Source organism: Pristiophorus japonicus, chromosome 7 (assembly GCF_044704955.1).
Source record: "Pristiophorus japonicus isolate sPriJap1 chromosome 7, sPriJap1.hap1, whole genome shotgun sequence".
In the NCBI taxonomy this organism is placed as follows: Eukaryota; Metazoa; Chordata; class Chondrichthyes; family Pristiophoridae; genus Pristiophorus; species Pristiophorus japonicus.
Genome location: NC_091983.1, coordinates 175,406,455 through 175,433,107, shown reverse-complemented (window position 1 = coordinate 175,433,107; position 26,653 = coordinate 175,406,455). Strand labels below are relative to the sequence as shown.

Sequence of the window (26,653 nt, the reverse complement as noted above, 5' to 3'; positions counted from 1 at the left end):
GCTGCATGGTGAGGTCATTGGCGCCGTTCTCGCGATATTTAGCCTCCATGGCGGCCTTCCCTGCTGACATTCTTACAGCCTGAAAAAAGTGCTGAGTACACAGCGGATCTCGGACGAAATCACCCACAGAGCAAGGTAAGTTTATTTATTTATTTATTTATTTATTTCTGCATCTTTTAATTAGTTGTAACAGTGGGGAAGTGTGAGTATGGGTCAGAGAAGTTTTATTTTTTCTTCCTGTTTCTTCAACCAACATGCCTCCCGTTGCAAGATTGAGTTGGCCTTCTGAGCTCCCGCTCCATTGGCGCTGAGGATGAGTGTGCAACGCCACTTTTTAGCGCTGCTCTCTCATCTTTGGCCGTAAAAACTGAATTTGGCAGTTTGAGCCTGCACCTAACGCAATCAGCACTCAGTCGGTGACACCGCCTCAAAAATGGCAGGACCGAATTTTGACCCCGATGTGTCTACTAATTCAGTATCTGTCCTGCTGCCATTCACTCAACTCATCCATCAGCAACTTGCAATAAGCTTCAAATTTGACGGCTGAAGTCTGTGTTTGGCAGGAAAATTGATAGCTCTTCCTTTTCATCAGTTCTGTCACAAGAGTTTTCTAAACTGGGAAGCACACAACCTATTTCACGAATGCCCACATGTTTTTGCATTGTACCTCTGTTTCTTTTCAAATGCCAACTTGTTTTCTGTTAGTTAATTAGCTCCCATGTATTGGCCATTTGTACCACCTGCTTAGTTGGCTGAACACTAGAAATTACACACAAGACCAGAACCTTCCACTTACTGGCTCTGTATTCATTCAGATGCTAACTAGTCTGTTGTGAGGCAACCCCTGCAGCCAACAAAACACAAACACTATTTAGTCCAGGTGTTCCACTGGGCTTTTCCATTCATAACTCATGAACTAGTTTAAGTGATGTGATCAGACGCAGTCTCAGCTGGAAGTACAGTGCAATGCGCGTGGTGCCCGCCTGACGTCATGAGTGCTGACCCTGCTGTAACCTTTGGCGTCAATCTCATTAACACATTGTAATGCCTGGAACGCACGCACAAACACTTGTAATATTGGTATGTTCTGGATTGCACTGCCTGAAAGGATGGTGGAAGCAGATTCAATTGTAACTTTCATAATGGAATTGAATATTTACTTGAAGATATAAACCTGATGCCAAAAAGTCAGCCAAGGCCAGACTGCCCTGGCAGCTACAGAGTTGCTGCAATCTGCAGCCAAGCCCTTACAAGCCCGAGCTCCTGGAGGTCATCGACCAGCAATGTTCCCTCTACTTCTTTTGGGCTGTGCAGCCCATTCAAAATTACATGCATGTGTAGTTTTTCCATTTAAAAGCCGGCTCACCAGCTGCGCGGGACCTCGGGAGCGCCGCGCGACCATGCAACTTAAATGGAACATTGGCGACAAACAGCACCTCAAGAACCCTTGACTGAGCTACAGCAGTTTCCCACCTGACATGCTGAAGTCACTGGGGGAGCATCGCATAGGATCACTAGAATAGGCAACTTAAGATGGGCACTAGGGGCTCACACCAGGGCATTAAATAGTTTTAGGCATTGTATAACCCATGAAAATTATAATCCTTTTTGAAATCTTTACACGTAAAGAGTGTTCCTCCAGTAAGAACATTCTTTGCATACAAGGAAAAATTTGCAGGGCTATGGAGAAAAGAGCAGGGCAGTGGGAGTAATTGGATAGCTCTTTCAAAGATCCGACACAGGCATGTTGGGCCGAATGGCCTCCTTCTGTGCTGTATTATCCTATAATTCTAAACACTTCTGATTGTCGATGGGTAGGTGGGGGCAAGAAACAGCATTCTACTGAAGGATTTAATGGTCTGAAGTATCTTAAAGGGCCAGTAATTATTAGAGTTGTTTTTTTTCCTGCAACAGTATTAAAATATCTGTGGCTAACTATACTGCAGAGCTCCCACCAACACCTCTGGATGCAGCTGTGAACACTGCTGAAGGAGCAAAGTCCTGTTTGGAACAGTGACCCCCCCCCCCCCCCCAGGAGAGCTGTTCAGTAGCAGTGGTAGGGGGCACCCACAGCAATGAGTGCCAATTGCAACACCCAGAAAAAGCTCAAGAGTAGCCAGCCACACTTTCCAAAAAATGCACTGTACTAAGCATGTCTGCCACTTCAAATGCCCTCTCCACACACTGTTAAAATGCTTAAATTATTGACCATCAAAGTAGTGCAGTGTCCTTTCTACCCCACCCAGCCTGCATGTATTCCTTCACTAGGGGTAAGTGACTTCACCTCAAAAATCTGCATATGGTATGTAACTGACTGTTACATTCTCGTGTTATTATGGGCTGTATGCTGCGTTATGTATGTAACTATGTAATACTTGCCACTAGAGGGCACAACTGTTGGAGTCTGAATGGTCACCTGCACACACGTGCAGGGCCAGTATAAAAGGTTGGCTGCCATGTTGTTTCGGCACTCTGAAGTTGTAATAAAGACGACTAAGGTCACACTAAGTTTAGCTCACAGTACTCAATCTCGTGGCATTCTTCGATACACAACATGCTGAGAGAACTGCATGTCACGGTAGCCAAAAGTAACTTGGTCTTTTCAATTTTCTTTTTCACGACGCATAGCAGCCAAGAAAGATCTTCCAACAGGTGGAGTCACCCCAAGTCCCCAATCTCTCATCTTGATGAGGTGGGAGCAATTCACAAGCTCAGGAAAGAGGCAACTGAGCATGTCAAAGGTGGTAAAGTAGCGGGTCATGTAGCAGTTGTGGGTTTGTGATGAATTTTGCTTCTCTTCCTATTGTACCCTGCATTAACTCTCTCTGAGCAATATTCTGAAAGCCTCATGTCACTCCTACTCAAAGTGGGATTTAAGCTCTGCTCTTCGGGAAACTAGTCTAATCTTTCCTCCTTTCTTCTTTGAGGTGTGCTGCAGGAAAAAGACACAGACCCTCCTGATCCAGTGCCGCCAGCACTTCCTATCACATACCTTCACTCACTACATCTCTTCCAAGCAACAGCAACTTGCATTTATTTAGTGGCAAGTTGCTTTACAGAGGGAGAGAAAAAAGCTTGGTTAAAGTGGTAGGTTTTTAGGAGCATCTTAAAAGGAGGAGAAGTGGAGATGCGGAGAGGTTTAGGAAGAGAATTCCAGAGCTTAGGGTCTTGGCAGCTGAAGACACGGCCACCAATAATTTCAGTACAAGGACAAAAAGATTAGGAGACAGAAAGGAACACTGATAGCAACCTCTGGAGGTGTAAAAGATACAAAAACAGCTGATAGCCTTACGATCTCAATATACCATTCAACTTCAGCCTTAAAAAGGCATTTCATAATCTAAAGAGCTGATTTTTGCTTGGAACAGGAATCGGGGGTATGGGGACAGAAGCAGGTGGACCAATCGCCCTCGCTGGAGAGGCAAAGCCCAGGAGATGTTATCTCCCAGGCCTCGGTTACATGCTCAAGCTCTGACACTTGCCCGAAGCCAGCAGAAATGACGTCACCACCAGTGGGTGGGAGTCAAAATGGGGGGGGGAGGGTCAGGCCACTGCTGGGGTACCCACGGAAAGAGTCACTGGCAAGATAAATAGGTATTGGGGGGGGGGGGGGGGGGGGGGAGAATGTTGGTAAGTCTGCAATCCAGAGTCAGGGTGGGTAGCCCAGGGCAGGGGAGGCCCAAGGTCTCTTTGTGGACAAGGAAAAGCACTTTCTGCCACCAGCTTTTTCTGGCAGGCTGCAGACCATGCGAGTCAGTCGGACATGCGGTTAAATGGCGTGCACATCCTGATGATGTCATTTGGATGCGACACTGCCATTTAAATTAGGCCCCTGCTTCTCTGTTGTGGGCGTCCTTCCTGTCAGCTAAATAAAAATGGTGTGGGAACATGTCAGGAATGTGATGCAAATAACCCCCCCCACAGCACCACCCCCCTCCATTCCTGTAATAGCATCTCTCAGGGATGCTCACACTGGGGCCAAACAGGTGCTGGGTTCAACCATCTCCTCCACCTTGGACAAGCTGGGAGAATGAATGGATAGGGGCATCAGTCAGGTCATGGATTGAGTAGTCTGCTCTCCTGCAGATCAGCGGGAGTGCTGAACTGCAACCCGATAGCAGGGGCAGGGGCCTAATTTAAATGGTAGTCCGAATTACATCATCAGGATGTGCATGCCATTTTAACCACAGGTCTGACTATGACTCACGTGGTCTGCAATAGGAATGGAACATGAGGACCCCCATGGTATGCTCGATGAGGACTCTAGTCAAGTCATGGAGCTGATTGTTGCACAGTTCAGTCACCAACTGTGGGTTCCTGACAGGAGTCATAAGCCACATGTGCAGGGAATAGCTCTGGTCTCCAAGCAGCCAGTCTCTCACTAGCTGTGCTTGGGGGCCTAGTTTAGAGACAGTATGTATGGTATAAGTTGCTATTATCTTAGAAAGAGTGATGTTTATAACTGCAAAATCATCATCTTTTACCCATGAGAAATAAAATGTCTTCCACAATAGTGAGAATATGCGGTGCAACATTGCCATCTACTGGTGTAGCAGCATACGACATGTGAGGATCACATGATAATCTTAGAATCAGAAATTCAAAGCAAGTCATTAGACCAGTCAGTGGTTTCGGCTGTAAATTACTAATCAGATTCATTGAACTTTGAATGGATAACTGAATTATTTTAAATATAAACTTTAGATTTACAGTAGCTGCACACTTTCTTTTTTCTCCTCGGACTATCAAAAACAACACAGGTGCCTCTCTATGCTAACTTCTCAATATAAAACTGAACTGCGAAGCATGATTAATCTCACCCAGCAGCTTGCAACCACGGAGTCTCTGATGAGCCCATATCTCTGACGTGACTGAGAGGGAGTCAGCCTCAGATATAACGTTCAAGTTCTTTGACAATCGATCGGAACAAAGGATATTAAAAGTGTATTTGTCATAACTGCAATAGCCTTTCACAGAATTCAAAATAGTGCTTGCTCACAGCAGCAAATTAAACATATACAGGTTGAACCTCTCTAATCCGGCAGCCTTGGGACCTGGCCTGTGCTGGACCACGGGACATCACGCCGACCCTTGACTTGCCGGGTTCTGATGACAGCGCTCATGCCCCATACTGCCTCCGCCACGGTCTGGCTCCAAAACTCACGCCAAGCTCCTTCTCCGTGCTACTTTGTTGAACGTTGCCTGACAAGATGGCGTCCGACCCTGAGGCGGGATTTGCGCAGCAACCGTTGCCGCGGGTGGAGGGGGTGTTTGGGGGAGCGCTGGAGTGGAGGCGGAACGATTTATTTCAGCGGCACGGACCCCGCGTTCAATGCAGCAATGGGATGCAGAAGAAAATTGGCCATTTGTTTTAGGAACAGCTGGCCACCACCCCTTTAACATCCAAAGCCTGATTGGCCCCTTTTGCAACGTCCTTGCAGTGTGCCAGGTAACCTACTTGGGTACTGCTGGCAACGCTACTGTCAATGACCCAGCCGCGTTATGCACGTGCGCGCTTCCCCCCTCTCCACCCCCACCCGCCAGGTATGATGCCGGAGCAGAGAGTACCGGATTTGAGAGGTTCAATCTGTAATTCAAATAAGATCCACAGTATACTGGTGAACAGAATAGCTGGTGATTGCTGCTGGTGTCACCTGTTTGGAACACCATTTAGGAACACAATGAACCAGATTAGCCGATATAAAATTAGAGGGATGTTATACACCCCGCCCGAATTTCCTTTCCATTAGCTCCAATGCAAAGGAAATTCGGGTTATTGCTATAACTTGCATATGTGTAACTCAACCCATCTGTTCCTCGAGCTGTTGTGTATTAAAACATTGAAAATAGGTGCAGTAGGCCATTCGGCCCTTCGAGCCTGCACCGCCATTCAATGAGTTCATGGCTGAACATGCAACTTCAGTACCCCATTCCTGCTTTCTCGCCATACCCCTTCATCCCCCTAGTAGTAAGGACTACATCTAAAATAACTCCTTTTTGAATATATTTAGTGAATTGGCCTCAACAACTTTCTGTGGTAGAGAATTCCACAGGTTCACCACTCTCTGGGTGAAGAAGTTTCTCCTCATCTCGGTCCTAAATGGCTTACCCCTTATCCTTAGACTGTGGCCCCTGGTTCTGGACTTCCCCAACATTGGGAACATTCTTCCTGCATCTAACCTGTCTAAACCTGTCAGAATTTTAAATGTTTCTATGAGATCCCCTCTCATTCACCTGAACTCCAGTGAATACAAGCCCAGTTGATCCAGTCTTTCTTCATATATCAGTCCCGCCATCCTGGGAATCAGTCTGGTGAACCTTCGCTACACTCCCTCAATAGCAAGAATGTCCTTCCTCATGTTAGGAGACCAAAACTGTACACAATACTCCAGGTGTGGCCTCACCAAGGCCCTGTACAACTGTAGTAACACCTCCTTGCCTCTGTACTCAAATCCCCTCGCTATGAAGGCTAACATGCCATTTGTTTTCTTAACCGCTTGCTGTACCTGCATGCCAACCTTCAATGACTGATGTACCACGACACCCAGGTCTCGTTGCACCTCCCCTTTTCCTAATCTGTCACCATTCAGATAATAGTCTGTCTCTCTGTTTTTACCACCAAAGTGGATAACCTCTCACATTTATCCACATTCTACTGCATCTGCCATGCATTTGCCCACTCAACTAACCTATCCAAGTCACTCTGCAGCCTCATAGCATCCTCCTCGCAGCTCACACTGCCACCCAACTTAGTGTCATCCGCAAATTTGGAGATACTACATTTAATCCCCTCGTCTAAATCATTAATGTACAATGTAAACAGCTGGGGCCCCAGCACAGAACCTTGCGGTACCCCACTAGTCACTGCCTGCCATTCTAAAAAGTACCCATTTACTCCTACTCTTTGCTTTTTGAATATTGAATAGATTGGGGCTTTTACTGTAAGTGAATCTAGGTTTGTAAACTACATTTACCATCACAGGAGGAAAAGAAAATGCATCAGACCAAAATATTCCATTTTTGTTATAACCTGCAGTCAGAGAGCAAACAGTAGAACTCTGTACTGTCCACTCACTTTGCTCCAAAAGCACAATATAACGGAACTTTTAATTATCAATCTAATATTTCACCACAGCCGCTAAATTAGACTAAATTTGTTCTGCTACATATACTTTAGCTTCTGTTAAGCTAATTCAATACTTTCTTGAAATACTGGAGGCCTTCATTTGTCATAAGGATGTCTGTAGGCATCCGACAGATTGGCTAACTAACAGAAAACAGAGAGTTGGGATAAATAGTTCATTCTCTGGTTGGCAACCAGTAACTAGTGGGTTGCCGCAGGGATCAATGCTGGAACCCCAACTATTTACAATCTATATTAACAACTTGGAAGAAGGGACTGAGTGTAACATAGCCAGTTTGCTGACAATACAAAGATGGAAGGAAAAGCAATGTGTGAGGACACAAAAAAATCTGCAAAAGGACATAGACAAGCTAAGTGAGTGGGCAAAAATTTGACAGGTGGAGTATAATGTTGGAAAGTGTAAGGTCATGCACTTTCGCAGAAAAAAGTCAAAGAGCAAGTTATTATTTAAATGGAGAAAGATTGCAAAGTGCCGCAGTACAGCGGGACCTGGGGGTACTTGTGCATGAAATACAAAAGGATAGTATGCAGGTACAGCAAGTGATCAGGAAGGCCAATGGTATCTTGGCCTTTATTGCAAAGGGGATGGAGTATAAAAGCAGGGAAGTCTTGCTACAGCTATATAAGGTATTGGTGTGAACACACTTGGAATACTACGTGCAGTTTTGGTTTCCATATTTACGAAAGGATATACTTGCTTTGGAGGTAGTTCAGAGAAGGTTCACCAGGTTATTCCGGGGTTGAGGGGGTTGACTTATGAGAAAAGGTTGAGTAGCTTGGGCCTCTACTCATTGAAATTCAGAAGAATGAGAGGTGATCTTATTGAAACGTGTAAGATTATGAGGGGGCTTGATAAGGTGGATGCAGAGAGGATGTTTCCACTAATGGGGGAGACTGGAACTAAAGGGCACGATCTTAGAATAAGGGGCTGCCCATTTAAAACAGAGATGAGGAGAAATTTCTTCTCTCAAGAGGGTTTTAAATCTGTGGAATTCGCTGCCTCAGAGAGCTGTGGAAGCTGGGACATTGAATAAATTTAAGACAGAAATAGACAGTTTCTTAAACGATAAGGGGTTATGGGGAGCGGGTGGGGAAGTGGAGCTGAGTCCATGATCAGATTAGCCATGATCTTATTGAATGGCGGAGCAGGCTCGAGGGGCCGTATGGTCTACTCCTGTTCCTATTTCTTTTTTTATTAAGTTCCACTGTTTTGTTGCTGGGCTTCTACGAGTCTGCACTGCCAGAGGTGAGCTTCACCTGGCGACAGTGCACATCAGAAATTCGGGCACGTGCTGGGCGGAAAATTGTAATGTGCACCCGAATTTCCAATTTGGATTGCTAGTGGGCAGGATGTCTCTGAAAATTTCTGCTGTGTTGGTGGAAATCCTACAATGATTCATTCTAAAAAATCTATTTATACAAAAGCTACATTTGCAATTCTGATTTTGCTGTAGAATCACAACAAATAGACAAATAAGTATAAATTACATATGATTGAGTAAAAATAACTTACTCTGGGGATGGGGAGGGGGGCAGCTGGTCTTGGTCTTGGAGACAAAGAAATGCAGGAGCTCCTTGCACTGTGTGTTAAAGATGAGATTAGAGGCAAGAAACAACCTGTACAGACTAATAGGAGAATTTGGCCTTGGTGTGGGAAGTGCAACAATAACGTGGTCATGCCAGATTTGGCATAGGACGAGAAGACTAGCTGTGCAGCAGATGCGATCAAGTCTGCAGTCCTCAGATCTTGGGGTTCGGAGGTAAGAGCTATATCAGAAGAACAACAGGAATACAAGATGGTGAGTGAAGGTCAATGAGAAGAGACAACAGTGAGTTAATAGAAAATAAATGGAAATTGGTATGGAGATTTAAAAGTACTTTGGCTCCGTGATTACAAAAGAATATTGGGGTATAAATCCTGAATTAGTCAAAAATGAAATACATAAAACTGAAAGTATTGGAAAAGTTAGTTAAGCTGAAGAACAAAGCGTCAGGGCTTGATGTGACACATCCAAGGATCCTGAGATAAAAAAGGAAAGAAGTAGCAGAGACCCTATAAATTAGATTGCAGGGTTCCGTTGTGTGCTGGAAGGTAGAGTTCTTCCTAATCCCGTATTGGGTTCTTGCCTGATTAGCTAATCGACTGCACCCTTCTTTGCCATTAATAAGCAGGTCGTTCATGCATTTGCTCTCTTCGGACACAATATACTTAGGCGAATTGTAACAGAGAGGTAACTCAGACAGCCACATAATGAAAGTGTCATTCTTAATCAAAAGCGAGAGAAGAATCAATGGGTCTTGTGTATGTTAAACTGTTCAGTGTTGAACTTACCAGTAACTTCCATCCTAGATAGACAGTAATTCTGTATTTAAGGTATGTTTAAATTATCTAATAAAGTCAACTAGAACAATAAAACAGGAAAACAAATTATATAGTACAACTCACAATTAAAATTTATTTTCAAGATCATATTATATAATGTGTAGCATTATACTGAGGTAAGCAGAAATTAACAAATGATTTAAAACAGTATAAAAATACAATGTGCCAATAAATAAGCATTTAAAACTACTTGACATATTCACTGGAAATTGTGCATCAATCAATATACGCAGTAATTAATAGGCAAGCAGTTTTTGAAACTGTGTCCATTGTTAAGAACTAATCAAACAGTGCCTAAAAGATAAAATAATGATTTTGCAGTTACCAACAGACTATTTTGAACTGTATTTTTCAATGGTTACAATAGATAATAAAATGAACACTTTATCTAGCAGACCTTCACAGTTGCCAATAATTATTCTAAGAAAATACCACTTGTTAAAATAATAAAAAAATACTAGCAAGTTCCTTCAAGACAATTATGGCTTGCAATGCTGTTGGCCACCTGGATGGCAAGTGCTACACAGCATGATTTAAAATTAATAGACAAGTCAAAATCCTTTTCTCTTTTGCACATAAAATCTTTACTCAAATGATGGCATCTCACATGACAGATACATTCGTTGGCTCTAGAAAACAGTTACCTTATAAAATACATTAAACCAACCAGATCGTTAAGCACTTTAAAGAGATCAATGCATTTACATTGCAACTTGCTCTGCTCTTGGCCTTTACCTTTTGTTTTGCAGTTTGGTCCAAATAACAATGACTTTTTGTTTTGAATGCATTTTGGCATTTCCCCCCAGTAGTTATTCACTTCATAACGCGTATTGGGGGAGATTTTTCTGGAGCGACCGAGCTCAGTGAATATCAGAAAATCGGTCGGTTGAACACAAACCTGTAGAGGAACCCACCCTTATTTTCCTTCCAAATAAATTAATGGTGCGATCCTGTGCACCTGGACACAGATCCAGAAAAATGCCCCCTATATTACAGTATACAAAATATATTTATAGATATCTATGAATTAATTCAGATTGGTGAAATTGTCAGTGAGCTTCCGAAATGAAGAACAGAACAGGGATTGGAGGTTAATTCCATTTTGGGAATGCGCTATCAAAACTATGCCCATGTGCTATAACTGAGACACACAAGATCATAAGAAAAGTCAGGGATGAGACAAAGCCAATCAACCAATCTTAGTCCATCCACCCATTCAAATTAAAACCTATAGTTCCCCCCGCCATCATAGCATCCACTATCAGAGCATCCAATTGTCTCTTAAATAACTCCTGGGTTTTATCTCTGCTGTCCTACCTGGAAATCCCTTCATTGTGTCAATCAGTCTTTGTAGTTTCCTAACAATGGCCTAAAATTTGTCTTTCACTTGCTTAAACCTGTGTTCCCCTTGTTCTACTTTTATGGTACTGAATATTGAATTTACAGCAAATACAGTCTATTCGACCCATCAGCATATTGCTCCAAACTTGCCTTTTCCATTCCATTTCAAATCTTATCAACATCTCTTAAGGTCCCTTTTCAGTCAGCATCCTCCAGAACTGAAGAGCCCAAGTTTCTTCAATAATTCAATCAGCTAATACTAAGGACCTTCTCTATGTCACCTCCAAGTATGAGTATTGCCTTAGTGATCAAAACTGGACACAAGGTGTTGTTTGACCAGGGTAGTGCAAAATTGAAAGTTTCAGCATGACATCCTCTGATTTAACAATACATTGGAGCATAATTGTTGTTACTCCTACAGTGACTGGACATATTAGGCAAGGTTTTCCTGGTGGGAGATAGAATGGGGGAATTAGAGGATTTAATTGGGCCTCTAACAGAATCTGACAGTCCTTTGGAAACCAACATCCAACAACAAATATAAAGGGGGAAGAGTAGTACACAAGCATCACTTTCCTAAGACAGGAACAAGTAAACAATGTAGAAGTGCTTATTTAGAACATAAATCAGGTTAGCTATTCAATAGCATGGAAGGGAGGTAAGACAATGTACACTCAAACTGGAGGAATGTATCTTTAAACAGTAGGCATTTTATAAATTATTAATTTAGGAACTTTGGAAATAACAAGGGAAAGATATTTTATATTTATGGAATTAATGTCTTACACTCCCACTTGCAACACATTGCTAAATTAATCAGTGCATTTGTTCATATTTTGGAAAGTTTTGTGTGTGTTAGTTATGTGAATTTGAACATTTTGATACCTGTAATGTCTTGTGAATGAGCTTGATTGTAAATTACATCTTTTGAACTTTTTATTTTTACAATACTACTTCTTCTAATTCATCTTCCAGTGAATCAATTGCTTTTACTGCTGGCTTAATTGATGTGTATTTGGAGCAGTGGCGATTGGAGCCGATGATGCCATCACAAGAGATGGTGTCACCATTCTCATTTTTCTTTGCAAGTGTGCTTGTTTTTTCCCAAGGGAAAGGGTTGTTATCCCAATTAGGTTTGTGTATAGTAGGAGATATTATTAAATCCTCCTCCTTAGATATGAAGCCAGTGGTAGCTCCAGAACCAAATAACTGCTCCATCAAATTAGACTTTTTGTCTTTAACAGAAAGGTCATAATGGCCATTAATTTGTTTGTCCTTGCCACTGCTCTTCTGATCTACCAGTCCAGGCCTCCCAGTCCCTTTCCCAAAGGAGGGTGCGTACGTACCAAAGCTCAGCTCGTCACTGAAATCCGTGGTCTTATTACTTTTGCGACCATAACCCTCTGTTGGTGTATTCTCCACTGATTCGGGAAAGTTGTTAGTTTTTCGTGATCGTTCTGGGGAGTAATGGCCATTGGACATTTCTGTGGAAAATAGGTATGAAGTGTTTTCGTGCGGAGAGAACAAGGAATTTCCATTGGCCTCTTCATCAATCTCTCGCATCTTTGCCAACAGAATTTCTTTTTTGCGTTTCTCGTCCATTTTGTCCAAGTTTTGGTGCTCATCCTCTCTTAATATGGTTTCCTTTCCTCTCCTTTCTTTCTCTTTCTCCTCTCTTCTTTTCTTTTCCTGCTCTTCCCACTCCCATTCTGCAAATGCAAAAAACAGCTTATGGTGATATCAATTTCCTGGTCTCTAATTCTGGACAAAATAATGTGCAACCATTTGACTCTTGTACAAATCTTAAATTCGCCAAATTAAATTTAATCATAAAAGAACAAAAAAAACGACTCTTATATAGCACCTTTTACAACCTCAGGATGTCCCAAAGTGTTTTATAGCCAATTTGAAATAGTAGTCACTGCTATAATGTAGGAAACGCAGCAGCCAATTTGCACACAGCAAGCTCCAACTAACAGCAATAAAATCAATGACCAGATCATCTGGTTTTAGGTGTTGTTTGAAGGATAAATTTTAGAACAATACAGCACAGAAAGAGTTTCTTCTTATTTACTCTATCAAAACGCTTCATAATTTTGAACACCTCCATTAAATCTCCTCTGCTCTAAGGAGAACAATCCCAGCTTCACTAGTTGCTCCACATAACTGAAGTCCCCTGTTCCAGATATCAATCTAGTAAATCTCCTCTGCATCCTCTCCAAAGCTGGACATCTTTCCTAAAGTGTGGTGCCCAGAATTGAACACCATACTAACCAGTGATTTATAAAGGTTTACCGTGACTTCCTTGCTTATGTACTTTATGCCTCTATTTATAAAGACAAGGATCCGGTTTGCATTTTTAACAGCCTGTCCTGCCACTTTCAAAGATTTGTGTATGTAAACCCCCAGGTGTCTCTGTTCCTGTACCTCCTTTAAAATGGTACCATGTAGTTTTTTTTGCTTCTCCTCATTTTTCCTTCCATAATTCATCACTTCACACTTCTCTGCATTAAATTTAATTTGCTATGTGTACCCATTTAACCAGTCTGACAAAGTCCTCCTAAAGTCCTCACGTGGAACTCCCTCCCCAATAGCACTGTGGGAGTACTTTCACCACACAGACCGCAACAGTTCAAGGCGGCGGCTCACCACCTTCTGAAGAGCAATTAGGGATGGGCAATAAATGCTGGCCTTGTTAGTGACGCCCACATCCCAGGAACAAATTTTTTAAAACTGTTTTCTACATTTCCAAATTTTGCGTCATCTGCAAAATTATGCCCTGTATACCCAAGTCCAATTCATTAATATACATCAAAAAGAGTCCCTAATACTGACCTTTGGGGGCACCACTGTATACTTCTCTCCAGTCTTAAAAACTGTTCACCAGTATGCTCTGCTTTCTGTCTCTTTAATCTCATGGGTTTTAATTTTGCTAACAAATCTATTTTGTGGCACTTTATCAGGACAGAACACTGGGAGAACGCTCCTTCAAATATTGCCTGGGATATTTTACACCCACCTGAAAGGGCAGGAGGAGTCTCGATTTAACAGTTCATCCTAAAGATGGCAACTCCAACGGTGCAGAACTCCCTCAGTACTGCACTGAAATGTCAGCCTGGATTATGTACTCAAGTCTCTGGAGTGGGGCTTGAACCCAGGACCTTCTGACTTGAAGGTGAGAGTGCTACCAACTGAGCCAATGAGGCTACATTTTATTTATAGAAGAGTTTATTGTTTCAAACTTTATTTAAAAAACTGCAGTTTGAATCTTACTAAAATGTCAATCAAAAATGACTGATATTGAGCTATAAAATATTGTAACAGTGGAGAACAAAAACAAATTTGGGTTTTAAATGATTACTTTGATCTCAGCAGCACAGTAATCAACTTTCAACGTTTTCACAATGCAAGACCATGCTGTTTATACAGTGGAAAAGATTAATGCATAAACTTAGCATAAGTGTTATGTATTTAACAATTATGCATCCAAGAGTTACTATATATATATATATATCAAAAATATCATTGGTCTATATACTGGGATATGAACTTTGTATACGATGGAATGGAGGACATTTATTTTCCCAGAGTGCAAGTTTTAATCTTTTCTGGGTCAACAGGGGAATTGGGGATCAGCTATGGCTGCCGCATGGAGAAAGGGGGGGGGGGGAAAGACCAGGAATCATTTCCATGTATGTCCTCACTGCCAGTTTTGCAATGGCACTGGCAGAGGCCTGGGTACAGGTTACCAGTTGCCCTCTTGAGACAGAGGGTCCTAAATAGGGAGGAAAATTATCTTAGGAATATAGGAGGAAAAGACAGATACATAAAGCGTGGCAAACCACCATAATGAATATAAAAGATTACCATCCAATGTGATTTTATCTTTTACTGTTTATTGGAGTCAGACTGCACCAGACTGTTTTTCAGACTGGATGGAAGTATACAATTGTGTCCCTCAGGGGTCGGTATAAGGACCACTGCTCTTTTTGATATATATTAATGACCTGGACTTGGGTATACTGGGCATAATTTCAAAATATGCAGATGGCACAACATTTGAAACAGTTACTTACACTTTGTGAAAATCTCACTGGAAAGCATGAAGCGGCAGTTTTGCTTGTTTCAGTAAATATTGAGACCCCAAAATTGCTGTGAAAGTAATGACGAGGTTAAAAACATTCCCCGTTACGAAAGTGCAAATGGTACAACAACTTCAGACAAGGGTAGATGCACGATTAAACGTGGGAATCGGCAAGTAGCGCACTTGATGGTAGATGGCCTGCTGCTTGGTTGGGGGCAGGCATTGAGGGGTCAGCGGTCCTCTGGAGTTCAGTGTGGAAGGTCAGGGTGGTCACAGTCATGGTACTCACCACGTGCTGGGGGAGAAGAGGTCAGGTCATCAGCGGGGAAGGAGAGGCCCAGTCGTCGTTGAAAGGGAAGAAACCCGATCACCGTTGAGGAGTTGAGGTCCAGCCTCTCATCTTTGGTGTCAGATTGCACTGACCGACAATTTAAACAAAAAAAATGAACAGAATGGGGCAATAAAGTGTAACTGGTTCTTTGATTTTCTGAACCATGGGCTTGCAAGAGCCATCAAAAGATTCTCTGAAGAACTACATCCTCTGGGGAGGTGTAATTGGCAGAAAGGGGGTAGGGAAATCCAACTCCAATAGCACCCTACTCCTGACAAAATGTCTAGAACACGAACTACTCATCACCAACACCCTGTTCTGCCAGAGGGACAAATACAAGGCATTGTGGCAACACCCTCGCTCTAAACACTGGCACCTGCTGGACAGTGTCATCGTCTGAGCCAAGGATCGCAAGGATGTGCGCATCACCCGGGCCATGACAGGAGCTGACGACTGCTGGACGGACCATCGCCTAATCCGATCCACCAATATTAACATAGCCCCAAAGCGGAGGGGACAGCAGAAGCAGTGCCGCAAAAAAATTAATGCCGGGGCACTTAAAGACCCAGCTAAGAGAGCCCTATACAGCCAGCGCCTCACAGCCAATCTGGCATGCCGTGATGATCCTGAGGTGCTCAATGCCCACAGCACTCGGTCTGCCCTCCAGGCCTCCATAACCAGTGCCTGTGAAAAGACACTTGATTACTCAACCAGAAAACACCAGGACTGGTTTGATGAAAACGATCAGGTGATCCAAGAACTAATAGATCGTAAGCGCAGAGCATTTTTGAGCCTCAAGCAACAACCAAACTCGGGAGCTACAAAGCAACGTTACAGACGGCTCAAGGCTGAGGTCCAACAAAAATCCCGGGACCTAAAGAACAGGTTGTGGATGGAGAAAGCGCAGGTGATACAACAACTAGCCGACAGTCACGACATATGAGGATTCTTCACTGCAGTCAAGGCCACCTACGATCCAAACTCCCAAGGCCCCACCCCACTCCTGGCAAAGAACAGGGAAACACTCATCAAGGATACTGAGGCTGTCAAGGCCTGCTGGAAGGAGCACTTTGAAGATCTCCTCAATCGCGACTCTGCCTTTGACTCGAGTGTTCTCAGCTCCATCCCGCAACATGCAACCTGCCACCACCTCAGTGAAGCTCCAATGCTGCAAGAGGTAGGCAAAGGCATAAAACAGCTCAAGAATAACAAGACTATGGGTGTGGATGGAATTCCTGCTGAGCCGCTAAAATATGGCGGAGAGGCGCTGTTGGCGGGGATACATGACCTCATCTCTCTCATTTGGAGGGAGGAGAGCATACCGGGAGATCTGAGAGATGCAGTGATCGTGTCTATTTTTAAAAAGGGGAACAAATCCGACTGTGGCAACTAAAGGGGAATCTCCCTGCTACCAATCACTGGGAAGATTGTCACTAGACTTGATGTATCTTCTGTAAGTCATCCATGCCTCTGATCCATATAGGAGGGCGGGAATTGCTGCAGCCCTGTAGACCATGAGCTTGGTGGTAGGTTTGAGGACTTGGTCTTCGAACACTCTTTTCCTCAGGCGGCCGAAGGCTGCACTGGAGGCGATGTTGAATCTCCACATCAGTGTCTGCCTTTGTTGACAAGAGGCTCCCGAGGTATGGGAAATGGTCCACATTGTTGAGAGCTGTGCCGTGAATCTTGATGACTGGGGGGCAGTGCTGTGCGGCGAGGACAGGCTGGTGTAGGACCTTTGTCTTACGGACGTTAAGCGTAAGGCCCATGCTTTCATATGCCTCGGTGAATACATCGACTATATCCTGGAGTTCAGTCTCCGAATGTGCACAGACGCAGGCGTCATCTGCGTACTGCAGTTCAACGACAGAGGTTTGGGTGGTCTTGGACCTGGTCTGGAGGCAGCGTAGATTAAACAGCTTCTCACTGGTTCTGTAGTTTAGTTCCACTCCGGCGACGAGCTTGTTGACAGTGAGGTGGAGCATGGCAGGGAAGATGATTGAGAAGAAGATTGGAGCGATGACGCAGCCCTGTTGGAGGAAGTTACAAAGATAGGGAGGGGGTGAGTCTGAATTTTAAAATCAAGTCCTTGCTGGAGCAGGAACCAATGTAGGTCAACAAGCACAGGGGGTGAAGGGTGAAAGGGACTTGGTGCAAATTAGGATATAGGCAGCAGAATTTTGGATGAACCTATGTTTACGAAGGGTGAAAGGTGGGAGGCTGGCCAGGAGTGCATTAGAATAGTCGAGTCTGGAGGTAACAAAGGAATGGATGAGGGTTTCAGCATGAGATGAGCCAAGGCGGGGTAATATAAACTGGGAATGCCCAAACCATCTAGAATTTTAGCTAGAAAATGTAATGCATAACTTGTTTTCTAACCCAGTGTACCATGAGAAGGTAACACATTAGCAATGGAAATAGCATCTGTGGTTAAGGGAATGAGAAAAGAGCTTAAATGAATTGACTGTAGGTCAGTATAATTATGAGGAAAATGAAATAACTTAAAATTATATATTACGTGGAATGCCTTTAAACATATTTTGGATAGTGCAAAATAAATACACACCAAGAACTATTGAACACAGATTAAAACAAACTTGATCTAAATTGATTAATAAGATATTATGAAATAAAGACAACCCCTATAAAGAGAACGGTGAAGAAAATGGCTACGACTACAGAAACCTTCAAATAAAGAAATGCAAAAAGGCAGTGACGAGGGAAAGACCTCGGGCCCAAGTTTCCCCAGCAGTTGCTCCGATTTTTTTGGAGCAACTAGATTTTTTTGGAGTAACTTAAAAATTGCAATTCTCCCTATTTATTTTGCTCCAGTGTAAGTGAGTTAGTTAGGTTTTTTTTCCCCAAAAGTGGGCATTACCAGCCACTTACGCCTGTTTTGGCCATTTAAGCAAGTTTAGCCAGCTAAAAGTTACTCCAAACTAACTTAGGCCAGCTTATGTGTCCGCTCAGAAAAACCTTGCGGTGAATTAAGAAATCAGCACAGGTAGCCATAGATGGGAGGGGGGGGAGGAGGGAAGTGTAGTAGCAATCTTAGCCAAAACGGATCCGAGAAACTGCTATTTTTTCATGTGATTGAACAAGTGTTCCTTTTACCAAAGGGTTACATTAACTAGTTTGTATATTAAACTGAGACACGGGGAGGGAAGGCAGCGGCCGGCCTATGTGGCAGGCCACTCAGCCCACGATAGGGTGGGCGAGCATCCAGATGTGCTGGGAGGAGCTACTTTTACAAAGGTAAACAATAAATTAATAGCGTATGGATGGTGATCTTTTATTCTTTTCCTTTGAAGAGCAGGTTAGCATATCAGCTGTAGATATATTACTGTTACATGTTCACATATTATTCAATCAATTCACTTGTTAATTCTGAAATGAAGTGTGATGTGATGCTCTGCTGCTTTTGAAAGATGGAAGAAAGTTCCTATGGAGGCATAGAATAAATCCAGCAGTAATTTACAGAAAGCTTTCTGTTCATTATGCTGAGCTCGCTATCAGAAACTTACCTAGAAATCAGAGCCACTGAGTGTGATCTAAATTACAAAGGCCAAAGTAGAAAAGACCCAAAAATGTCAAACACAAATCTCATATCTCCATAGTGGGGCAGCTAATATACTCATCAAATCTGTTTAACAGCCGCAGGTCACTCGGCCTGGGATAGGGCGGCGAGCATCGGAACGCTTTGGGAGGGCAGGAACTACTGCGCATGCGCGCAGACTCCACCGGCACTGTTTTCGGCACAGGGCTGTAGCTCCGCCCCCCACTCAACCAGAAACACCACGCTAGGACCAGGGAGACACAGAAGAACTGCCAGAATATGCAGTAAGTTTTTTGGCGCCGTTTTAAGCGCACAAAGTCAGCGCATCTCGTGTTAATGCGTCGGAAAAAGGGGTTGGGGAAACTTGGGCCCCTAGAAACTAGCATAGTTGTAGATGATGAATGCAACAGTATGGAACTCTACCAGTAAACTAGGGAACAGGGAAATGGCAGAGACTTTGAACAAATATTTTGTATCGGTCTTCACGGTAGAAGACACTAAAAACATCCCAACAATGGCTATAGGGAGGGGGGGGGGAACGTAAAACAATCACTATCACTAAAGAAGTAGTACTAGGTAAAATAATGGGACTAAAGATGGACAAGTCCCCTGGACTTGATGGCTTGCATCCTTGGGTCTAAAGAGAAGTGGCTGCAGAGTTAGTGGATGTATTAGTTGTAATCTACCAAAACTCCCTGGATTGTGGAGAGGTCCCAACGGATTGGAAAGCCGTAAATATAACGCCCCTATTTAAAAAAGGAGGCAGTCAGAAAGCAGGAAACTATAGAGCAGTTAGGCTAATATCTGTCGTTGGAAAAATGGTGGAGTCCATTATTAAAGAAGCAGTAGCAGGACATTTTGAAAAGCATAATACAGTAAAGCAGAGTCAGCATGGTTTTATGAAAGGGAAATCATGTTTGACAAATTTGCTGAAGTTCTTTGAGGATGTAACGAGCAGGGTGGATAAGGGGGAACCAGTGGATGTAGTGCATTTGGACTTCCAGGAGGCATTCGATAAGGTGCATAAAAGGTTACTGCACAAGATAAAAGCTCATGGGTTTGGGAGTAATATATTAGCTTGGATAGCGGATTGGCTAACAGAAAACAGAGAGTCGGGATAAATGGTTCATTCTCGGGTTGGCAATCAGTAACTAGTGGGGTGCCACCAGGATCGGTGCTGGGGCCTCAACTACTTACAATTTATATTAATGACTTCGATGAAGGGATCGAGTGTAATGTAGCCAAGTTTGCTGATGATACAAAGATGGGTGGGAAAGCAAATTGTGAGGACACAAAAAATCTTCAAAGGGATATAGACAGGCTAAGTGAGTGGGCAAACATTTGGCAGATGGAGTATAATGTGGGAAAGTGTGAGATTATACACTTTGGCAGGAAAAATAAAAAAGCACATTATTATTTAAATGGAGATAAATTACAAAATGCTGCAGTAATGGGATGCATGAAACACAAAAAATGAGTATACAGGTACATCAAGTAATTAAGGCGGCAAATGGAATGTTGGCCTTTATTGCAAGGGGGATAGAGTATAAAAGCAGAGAAGTCCTGCTGCAACTGTACTGGGTATTGGTGAGGCCACACCTAGAGTACTGCGTACAGTTTTGGTCTCTTTATTTAAGGAAGGATACTTGCACTGGAGGCAATTCAGAGAAGGTTGACCCCGGAGATGAAGGGGTTGATTTATGAGGAAAGGTTGATTAGCTTGGGCCTATAACTCAGTTTAGAAGAACGAGAGGTGATCTTATTGAAACATATAAGATACTGAGGGGGCTCGACAAAGTAGATGCAGAAAAGATGTTTCCCCTCGTGGGGGAATCTAGAACTAGGGGGCATAGAATAAGGAGTTGCCCATTTAAAACTGGAGGAATTTCTTCTATCTGAGGGTTGTAAATCTATGGAATTCTCTGCCCCAGAGAACTGTGGAGGCTGCGTCTTTGAACATATTTAAGGTGGAGACACAGATTTTTGAGCGATAAGGGAGTGAAGGGTTATGGGGAGCGGGCAGGAAGTGGAGCTGAGCCGAAGATCAGATCAGCCATGATCTTATTGAATGGCAGAGCAGGCTCCTAATTCTTAACTGTAGGAGGGTCATCAAAGAAGAATTTAAATGACTTGAGGGTGTAAACAAGAGTTAAAACAGATGATGAAACGCTCAACAGATCAGGCAGCATCAGTGGAGAAGACAGTGGGATTAATGTTTTGGGCCGTTGACCTTTCATCATAATCTGATTTTATTTCAGATTTTCAGCTTATGCAATATTTTACTTTTTGAATTAAATGATTAATTCCTGGTCATTAGTAGTCATGACAAAAGACACTACCAGCACACGAACCATCTTGGAAAATATAGATTTCAACATTATTGGGATGGAGGTCCATGACAGGCTGGAAACAAATAAATCTCAAGTGGGGAGAATTAAATTAGAGGGGGTAGATGAACACGGTTTAGGTGTCAGTGGACTGGAAAACAAGGCAACATGGTCACTTGGGGATTTCAAACAACTCAACATAAACTGAAATTGCGCAAATGAAAACCATTCTGATTGGAGCCAACTTTATTACTGTATCTTTGAAGCCAGGCTGAGAAATGATGAATTTTTGCCATTCCTCCAATGCTCTTTGTGGAACAGCGATAAGGACTTTGAGCCAAAGCTAGGCTCAGAGAAGCCACATTTCAGCACCTAGCCATAGAATGTGAAAATTATGATATTGATCAGGAAACCTGCCACTTTGTGATAAACTTTTAATATTAAACAACTTTTTGTTTATATAGAGCATGAAAACTAAGTTCCTGCAATCAGAGGGCTGCTGTCAATGGTTAAGGTTCTTTTGTCTTTTTTGGCTCAACATCTGTGTATCTGCAGGAGACTCTGGATTATAGAACAATGTGATTTTATCAAGGGCAAATATTAGAAATAACATTGTTAGCTTGGTTCAGTTGGTGTGTCAGCTTGACTTAGTTGACAGCACTTCTGCCGTTGAGTTAGAAGATTGTGATATCAAGTCCACTGGACTTGAGCACATCATTTAGGCTAACAATGCACTGCAGAGGTGCCATCTTTCGGATGAGACATTAATCTGCGACCCAGTCTGCCTGTTTAGGTGGTTACAAATGTTCCCATGGTACAAAAGGAGAGCATAGAATTTTTTTCAGTGACCTGGTCAACATTCTTCCCTTAACCAACATCACCAAGATCATTATCTGGTCATTTGTTCATTTGCTGTTTTTCTGGGATCTTGCTGTGTACAAATGGACCTCTGTGTTTGCCCGCATTACAGTGCGTGTAATTCAAAAGTTGGTTGTAAATTGCATCAGGACATCTTCAGGCCATGAAAAGCACTATATAAATGCAACTTCTTTCTTTTCCTACCTCTGCTGTTCCAGAGCTAAGGTAACAAGATACTATGGGATGACAATGACACCTCAATGCCATTCTGCGCAAAATAGGCACAGCACCAAAAAAAAATCCTGATCGTACAGGGGCCGAATTTTCAGCGCGCCCATAGGGGCCCCGCAAGTTCCAGGTTTAGGCATGCACTGCGCATACATTGAAATCTGGAACTTGCAATCCATCAAGAATTCTCTTGACAGATCGTACGAATCTGAAAGAAATAGCCCTCCACGGGCTATTTGTCCAACTTCTGCCGAGCGAATGCCCTTGAAATTTTTACGCCGGGTAAAAACAGGCATAAGACCTGCTTTTACCAGTGTAAGAGTTGTAAAAAAATAGAAAAATAAAATGTTATCACTCATTTATACATTAAAAACCCTGTCCAACGTAATTTTATTTCTAGCCCGATTAAAACATTAAAAAAATGTGCTAAAAAAGTTATTTAATTAAATAGCATTTTAATTAATTTTAAATATTTAATTAAAAAAAATTATTTCATGTGTTCGTGTATTTTTTAAGTGATCCCCTTTCATACTTATGTGAGTTCCGTACAGAGAATCCTTTCTTTTATTGCTTGGGCACGCTCACGTGATCTCAGGGGTGCTTGCAAAGCATGCACCCCGGGATACGTGGATCTCTACCCGCGGGTACCTTGAGAGGTCCAGGAGTGCGAATCTACGAACCTCCCAGACCACCAGGTAAATTCATAGATTCTTGCAGGTTGGAGGCATCCGCCCAAGGGAAGCCTCCGGCCGCAAATTTTGGGCTATAATGATTAGTGGATCGTCCTACAGCAACCATCAATGTGTGACAGCAGTGTTTTTTTTGGCTCGGTTCTAATATTCCTTTGTTGCCAACAATCATTACACTTATTTGTGTTAAGTTAAAACTACAAAAGTACATTTCAATGCTTTAACAGTAATGTGCTCTTCTTTCATCACAGTTAATAACTCATACAATAACTCAATAATCTTAGTAAATGGAGTGACAATAATAGTCATTGTAGCACAATGAATTTTATTGACAGACTAGAATAGTAAAACACAATAGAAAACAGAAGGCAGAAAATAAAGCCAACTCCTGTAAAATAAGCAACTGACGAGACTACCAATTCTGAGAATCCGATGCATAGTGAATTTTATATAAAATTTACAGCACAGAAACAGGCCATTTGGCCCAACTGGTCTATGCTGCACATGAGCCTCCTCCTACCCCTCTTCATCTAACCCTATCAGCATATCTTACTATTCCTTTCTCCCTCATGTGTTTATCTAGCTTTCCCTTAAATGCATCTATGCTATTCGCCTCAACTGCTCCTTGTGGTAGCAAGTTCCACATTCTAACCACTTTCTGGGTGAAGAAGTTTCTCCTGAAATCCCTATTGGTGACTATCTTATATTTATGGCTCATAGTGCAGCCTCCCCCACAAGTGGAAACATATTTTCTACGTCTACTCTATCAAACACTTTCATAATCTTAAAGACCTCTATCAGGTCACCCTTCAGCTTTCTCTTTGCTGGAGAAACGAGCCCCCAGCCTATTCAATCTATCCTGATTGGTATAACCGCTCAGTTCTGGTTTGTACACAATTGGGGAGATACCTTCAGTTACTTCTAGCATTTGTTTCAGTGCACTCATAATAATACTTGCATTTATAGGGCACTTTTCAGACTGAAACATCTCAGTGAATGTTTTTGAGGTACAGTAGGGTAAATATTTGGAGACTCCTATCCTACTTGAAGTCTTCCTTGATAGGATGGATTAGAGAATCCGGTGCAGAGGTCAGTGTGCCTGATTGCATGGTGCTCCTGATGTTTTGGTCATTAAAATGGCTAGGAAATCAGAAATGTTGTAAATTAGGCACATTGACATTGTGCTCCCATCGAGCGTGAAGCTGCACCAGGAGTGGATTCTCTGAAAAAATTACCCTAGTGAGCAGAATTCCGAGATCATTTTATTGCAGGCACAGTTTATATTATTGCTGAATTATTATATATTTTTTAACTCCCATTCCCCACAAAATAAATATTTACTAACCGAATGTACCTTAACACTTGCAATTTAACAATAAATTCTAGCAATTAGCTAAATTCTTATAAAAGCACTTCTGTTTTCTCCCACAAACATTAGAAACATCTATGTAATAAGATTCCACAAGACTAGCTATATCTTTTCCTCACTTAAATGCATGTTCAATGCTGGAATTTTAGTTGAAGGAACTATCCTTGTTATTTTAAACTTAACTGCCATATAAAATCCACCAGCAGCTATATTATCACGTCTGTAAATTGCACTCTGTAAAAAAAAACTCATCACAAAGTGGCTAGCTTTCCAATCAGGGCTGCCATCTTCACAGCATTTCAATGGGTCCACAAAACACAACATTCCATTATCGAATCACAGCTTCAAGCAATCTTGTACTCTGTTTTTAATAAAAAGTGCTGCAGTGTGAGCTGTGGTTTGATCACATTTTCACACCCAAACCTTGGAACATCAACTGGAAAGTCAGCTCCTACACAAGCAACATTTTAAAAAAAAATTAAACATAATTGATTCAAAATAAATATAAGAGATATATTTTTACAGGAAAACACTCAAGGATCCTAGGCTATTCTCTCATTTTATTTTAGGGACTTTTTATGTGGCCAGTTCAGCAGCCTCTGTGGTTACTTAGTGCTAGATACCAAGAGAATATAAAGCCAACTATGCTTTACTGCACATTACTACAGAATAGTCAAAAGTGCGGGGCAGGTCAAACTGTTCTGTTGCAACTCCCCACACTTGGGCCCCTACTTTCCCCAATGAAGATTTCTGGCGTCCACTCACCTTTACTCACGTTTTTCTCACCACCGTCAGCAGCGGAAAAAAAAAAACGCAGTCTCCCCGAAATGAAAGCTATTTGTAGCGCCGCGCTACCAGAGTCCATTTGCGGGGTGGGCGGAGCTTACAGTGTGTGCCAAAAATTCACTGCGCATGCGCTTAAATTTTTTAAAAAACACTGCGCATGCGTCAGCCAGGGATAGCAGTGGGTTGGGTTGGCAGCGTTGTAAAGTTTCTCTCCAAAGGAAAAGGCTACCCTGGATGTTTTCTGAAGGAAAGCTCATCTTGATGTGGTGATTTGCTTGCCGTTTGGGAGAAGAGACTCCTCTGCATTTTTGGTGATGTTCCTTGGAAGTATCTTTGTCAATTTGGATGGAGTTGGAACTTTGAGGGAAAAGGCTGGTCGGGAAGATTTGTTTTGAATTTGCCTGCCGTTTTCTCATTCATGGAAGAGGCCTAACAGTAAGTTTTATTTCGGCTGCTTTACTTTTAAACTCCAGTTATTTGCTCCAAAAGGCATGGAGGACCTTTGGCCAGGGACAGGACTTGCAGCCAAACAAGAGTGGCTCAACCACTCTGTTGGTAGTTTTATTAGAAAGTATAGTTTTAGAAGTAGACTTGCTACATTGAGGCACAGTAAAATTTGGCATACTGATTGCACCTGTAGCTTTTAACCATAGTCAGCCAATTAGAAGATCTATCAATTATGCTGATGTTAAAGTTGCAACTCACATTTACAAGTCATAAAAACATGCATGAACGTACAATCTATACCCTAGATTTTGTGATGTATCATGAAATTGGGGCAAGGGGTGGGGGAAGAGAGGAGTTGGAAATGCCCTAATCCTTAGTACTACTGATTTTATAAACTTTCTTGTCGAAGCTGCATTGAGTAAACTTTTTCGATGCCATAAATTATACAACATTGCAAATGGATAAAAAGGCATTTTACAGTAGTAAAAGCCTTGGTTTATGAAGTAATATTTACACATTCAAATTGACTATTGTTTTCAGGACATGCAGACAGAAACTAACTTTGTGTATGATACATCTATATCACAGGTCTGCCCAACATATAAGTTAAAAGTAATGATGCTCACAGCCTCAAAAAAAGCAAAACAAGGATACAACTTTGCAATAACCAGAATAAAACAGATTTAGATTATATCTGTTGTCTTCTTTGCAATGTCATCTAACAGTGTATAAGTACAACCATGATCATATTAAATGGCGGTGCAGGCTCGAAGGGCAAAATGGCCTGCTCCTGCACCTATTTTCTATGTTTCTATGTTACTTAGTCTCTGACTTAAACTTGTTTGGTTGTTTGTTTAATAGGTGTGATCCACTCTTCAATGAAGACTGTCAAGGTACTGCTTTTAGTTGGAATGAATTAGGGAATTGTTATGTAGGAAATAAAACATCATGGGAAAATAATTACTGTCATCAGAATTGTCAGACATGCAGTCTACTTTTGCTTGGCTCTTTCATTTGTGAAAAGCTTCCGTTTCCCATCCCCCTCCCTGCTAGGGAAACATAGTGTATTAATTTTATATGATTAAAAACAGAAACAAGGCAAAGCCATGA

General features: G+C 42.3%; 1 protein-coding gene across 3 annotated transcripts in view; it reads right to left on the bottom strand.

Annotated features, from left to right (window-relative positions):
* Window positions 1-26,653, bottom strand: part of lca5 (lebercilin LCA5) — a 171,803-nt gene that overhangs the window by 14,160 nt on the left and 130,990 nt on the right. The window contains exons 8-9 of one of the 3 annotated variants that reach the window (XM_070885583.1): window positions 12,215-12,577; window positions 9,669-11,316 (exon numbers count right to left, since the gene is read on the bottom strand). In XM_070885583.1, coding sequence (XP_070741684.1) covers window positions 11,177-11,316; window positions 12,215-12,577 — 503 coding nt within the window. In that variant the 3' untranslated portion in view covers window positions 9,669-11,176. Of the gene's footprint in view, window positions 1-9,668; window positions 12,578-26,653 lie in introns of those variants that run through there. The other 2 variants (XM_070885585.1, XM_070885582.1) reach the window with 2 other exon arrangements.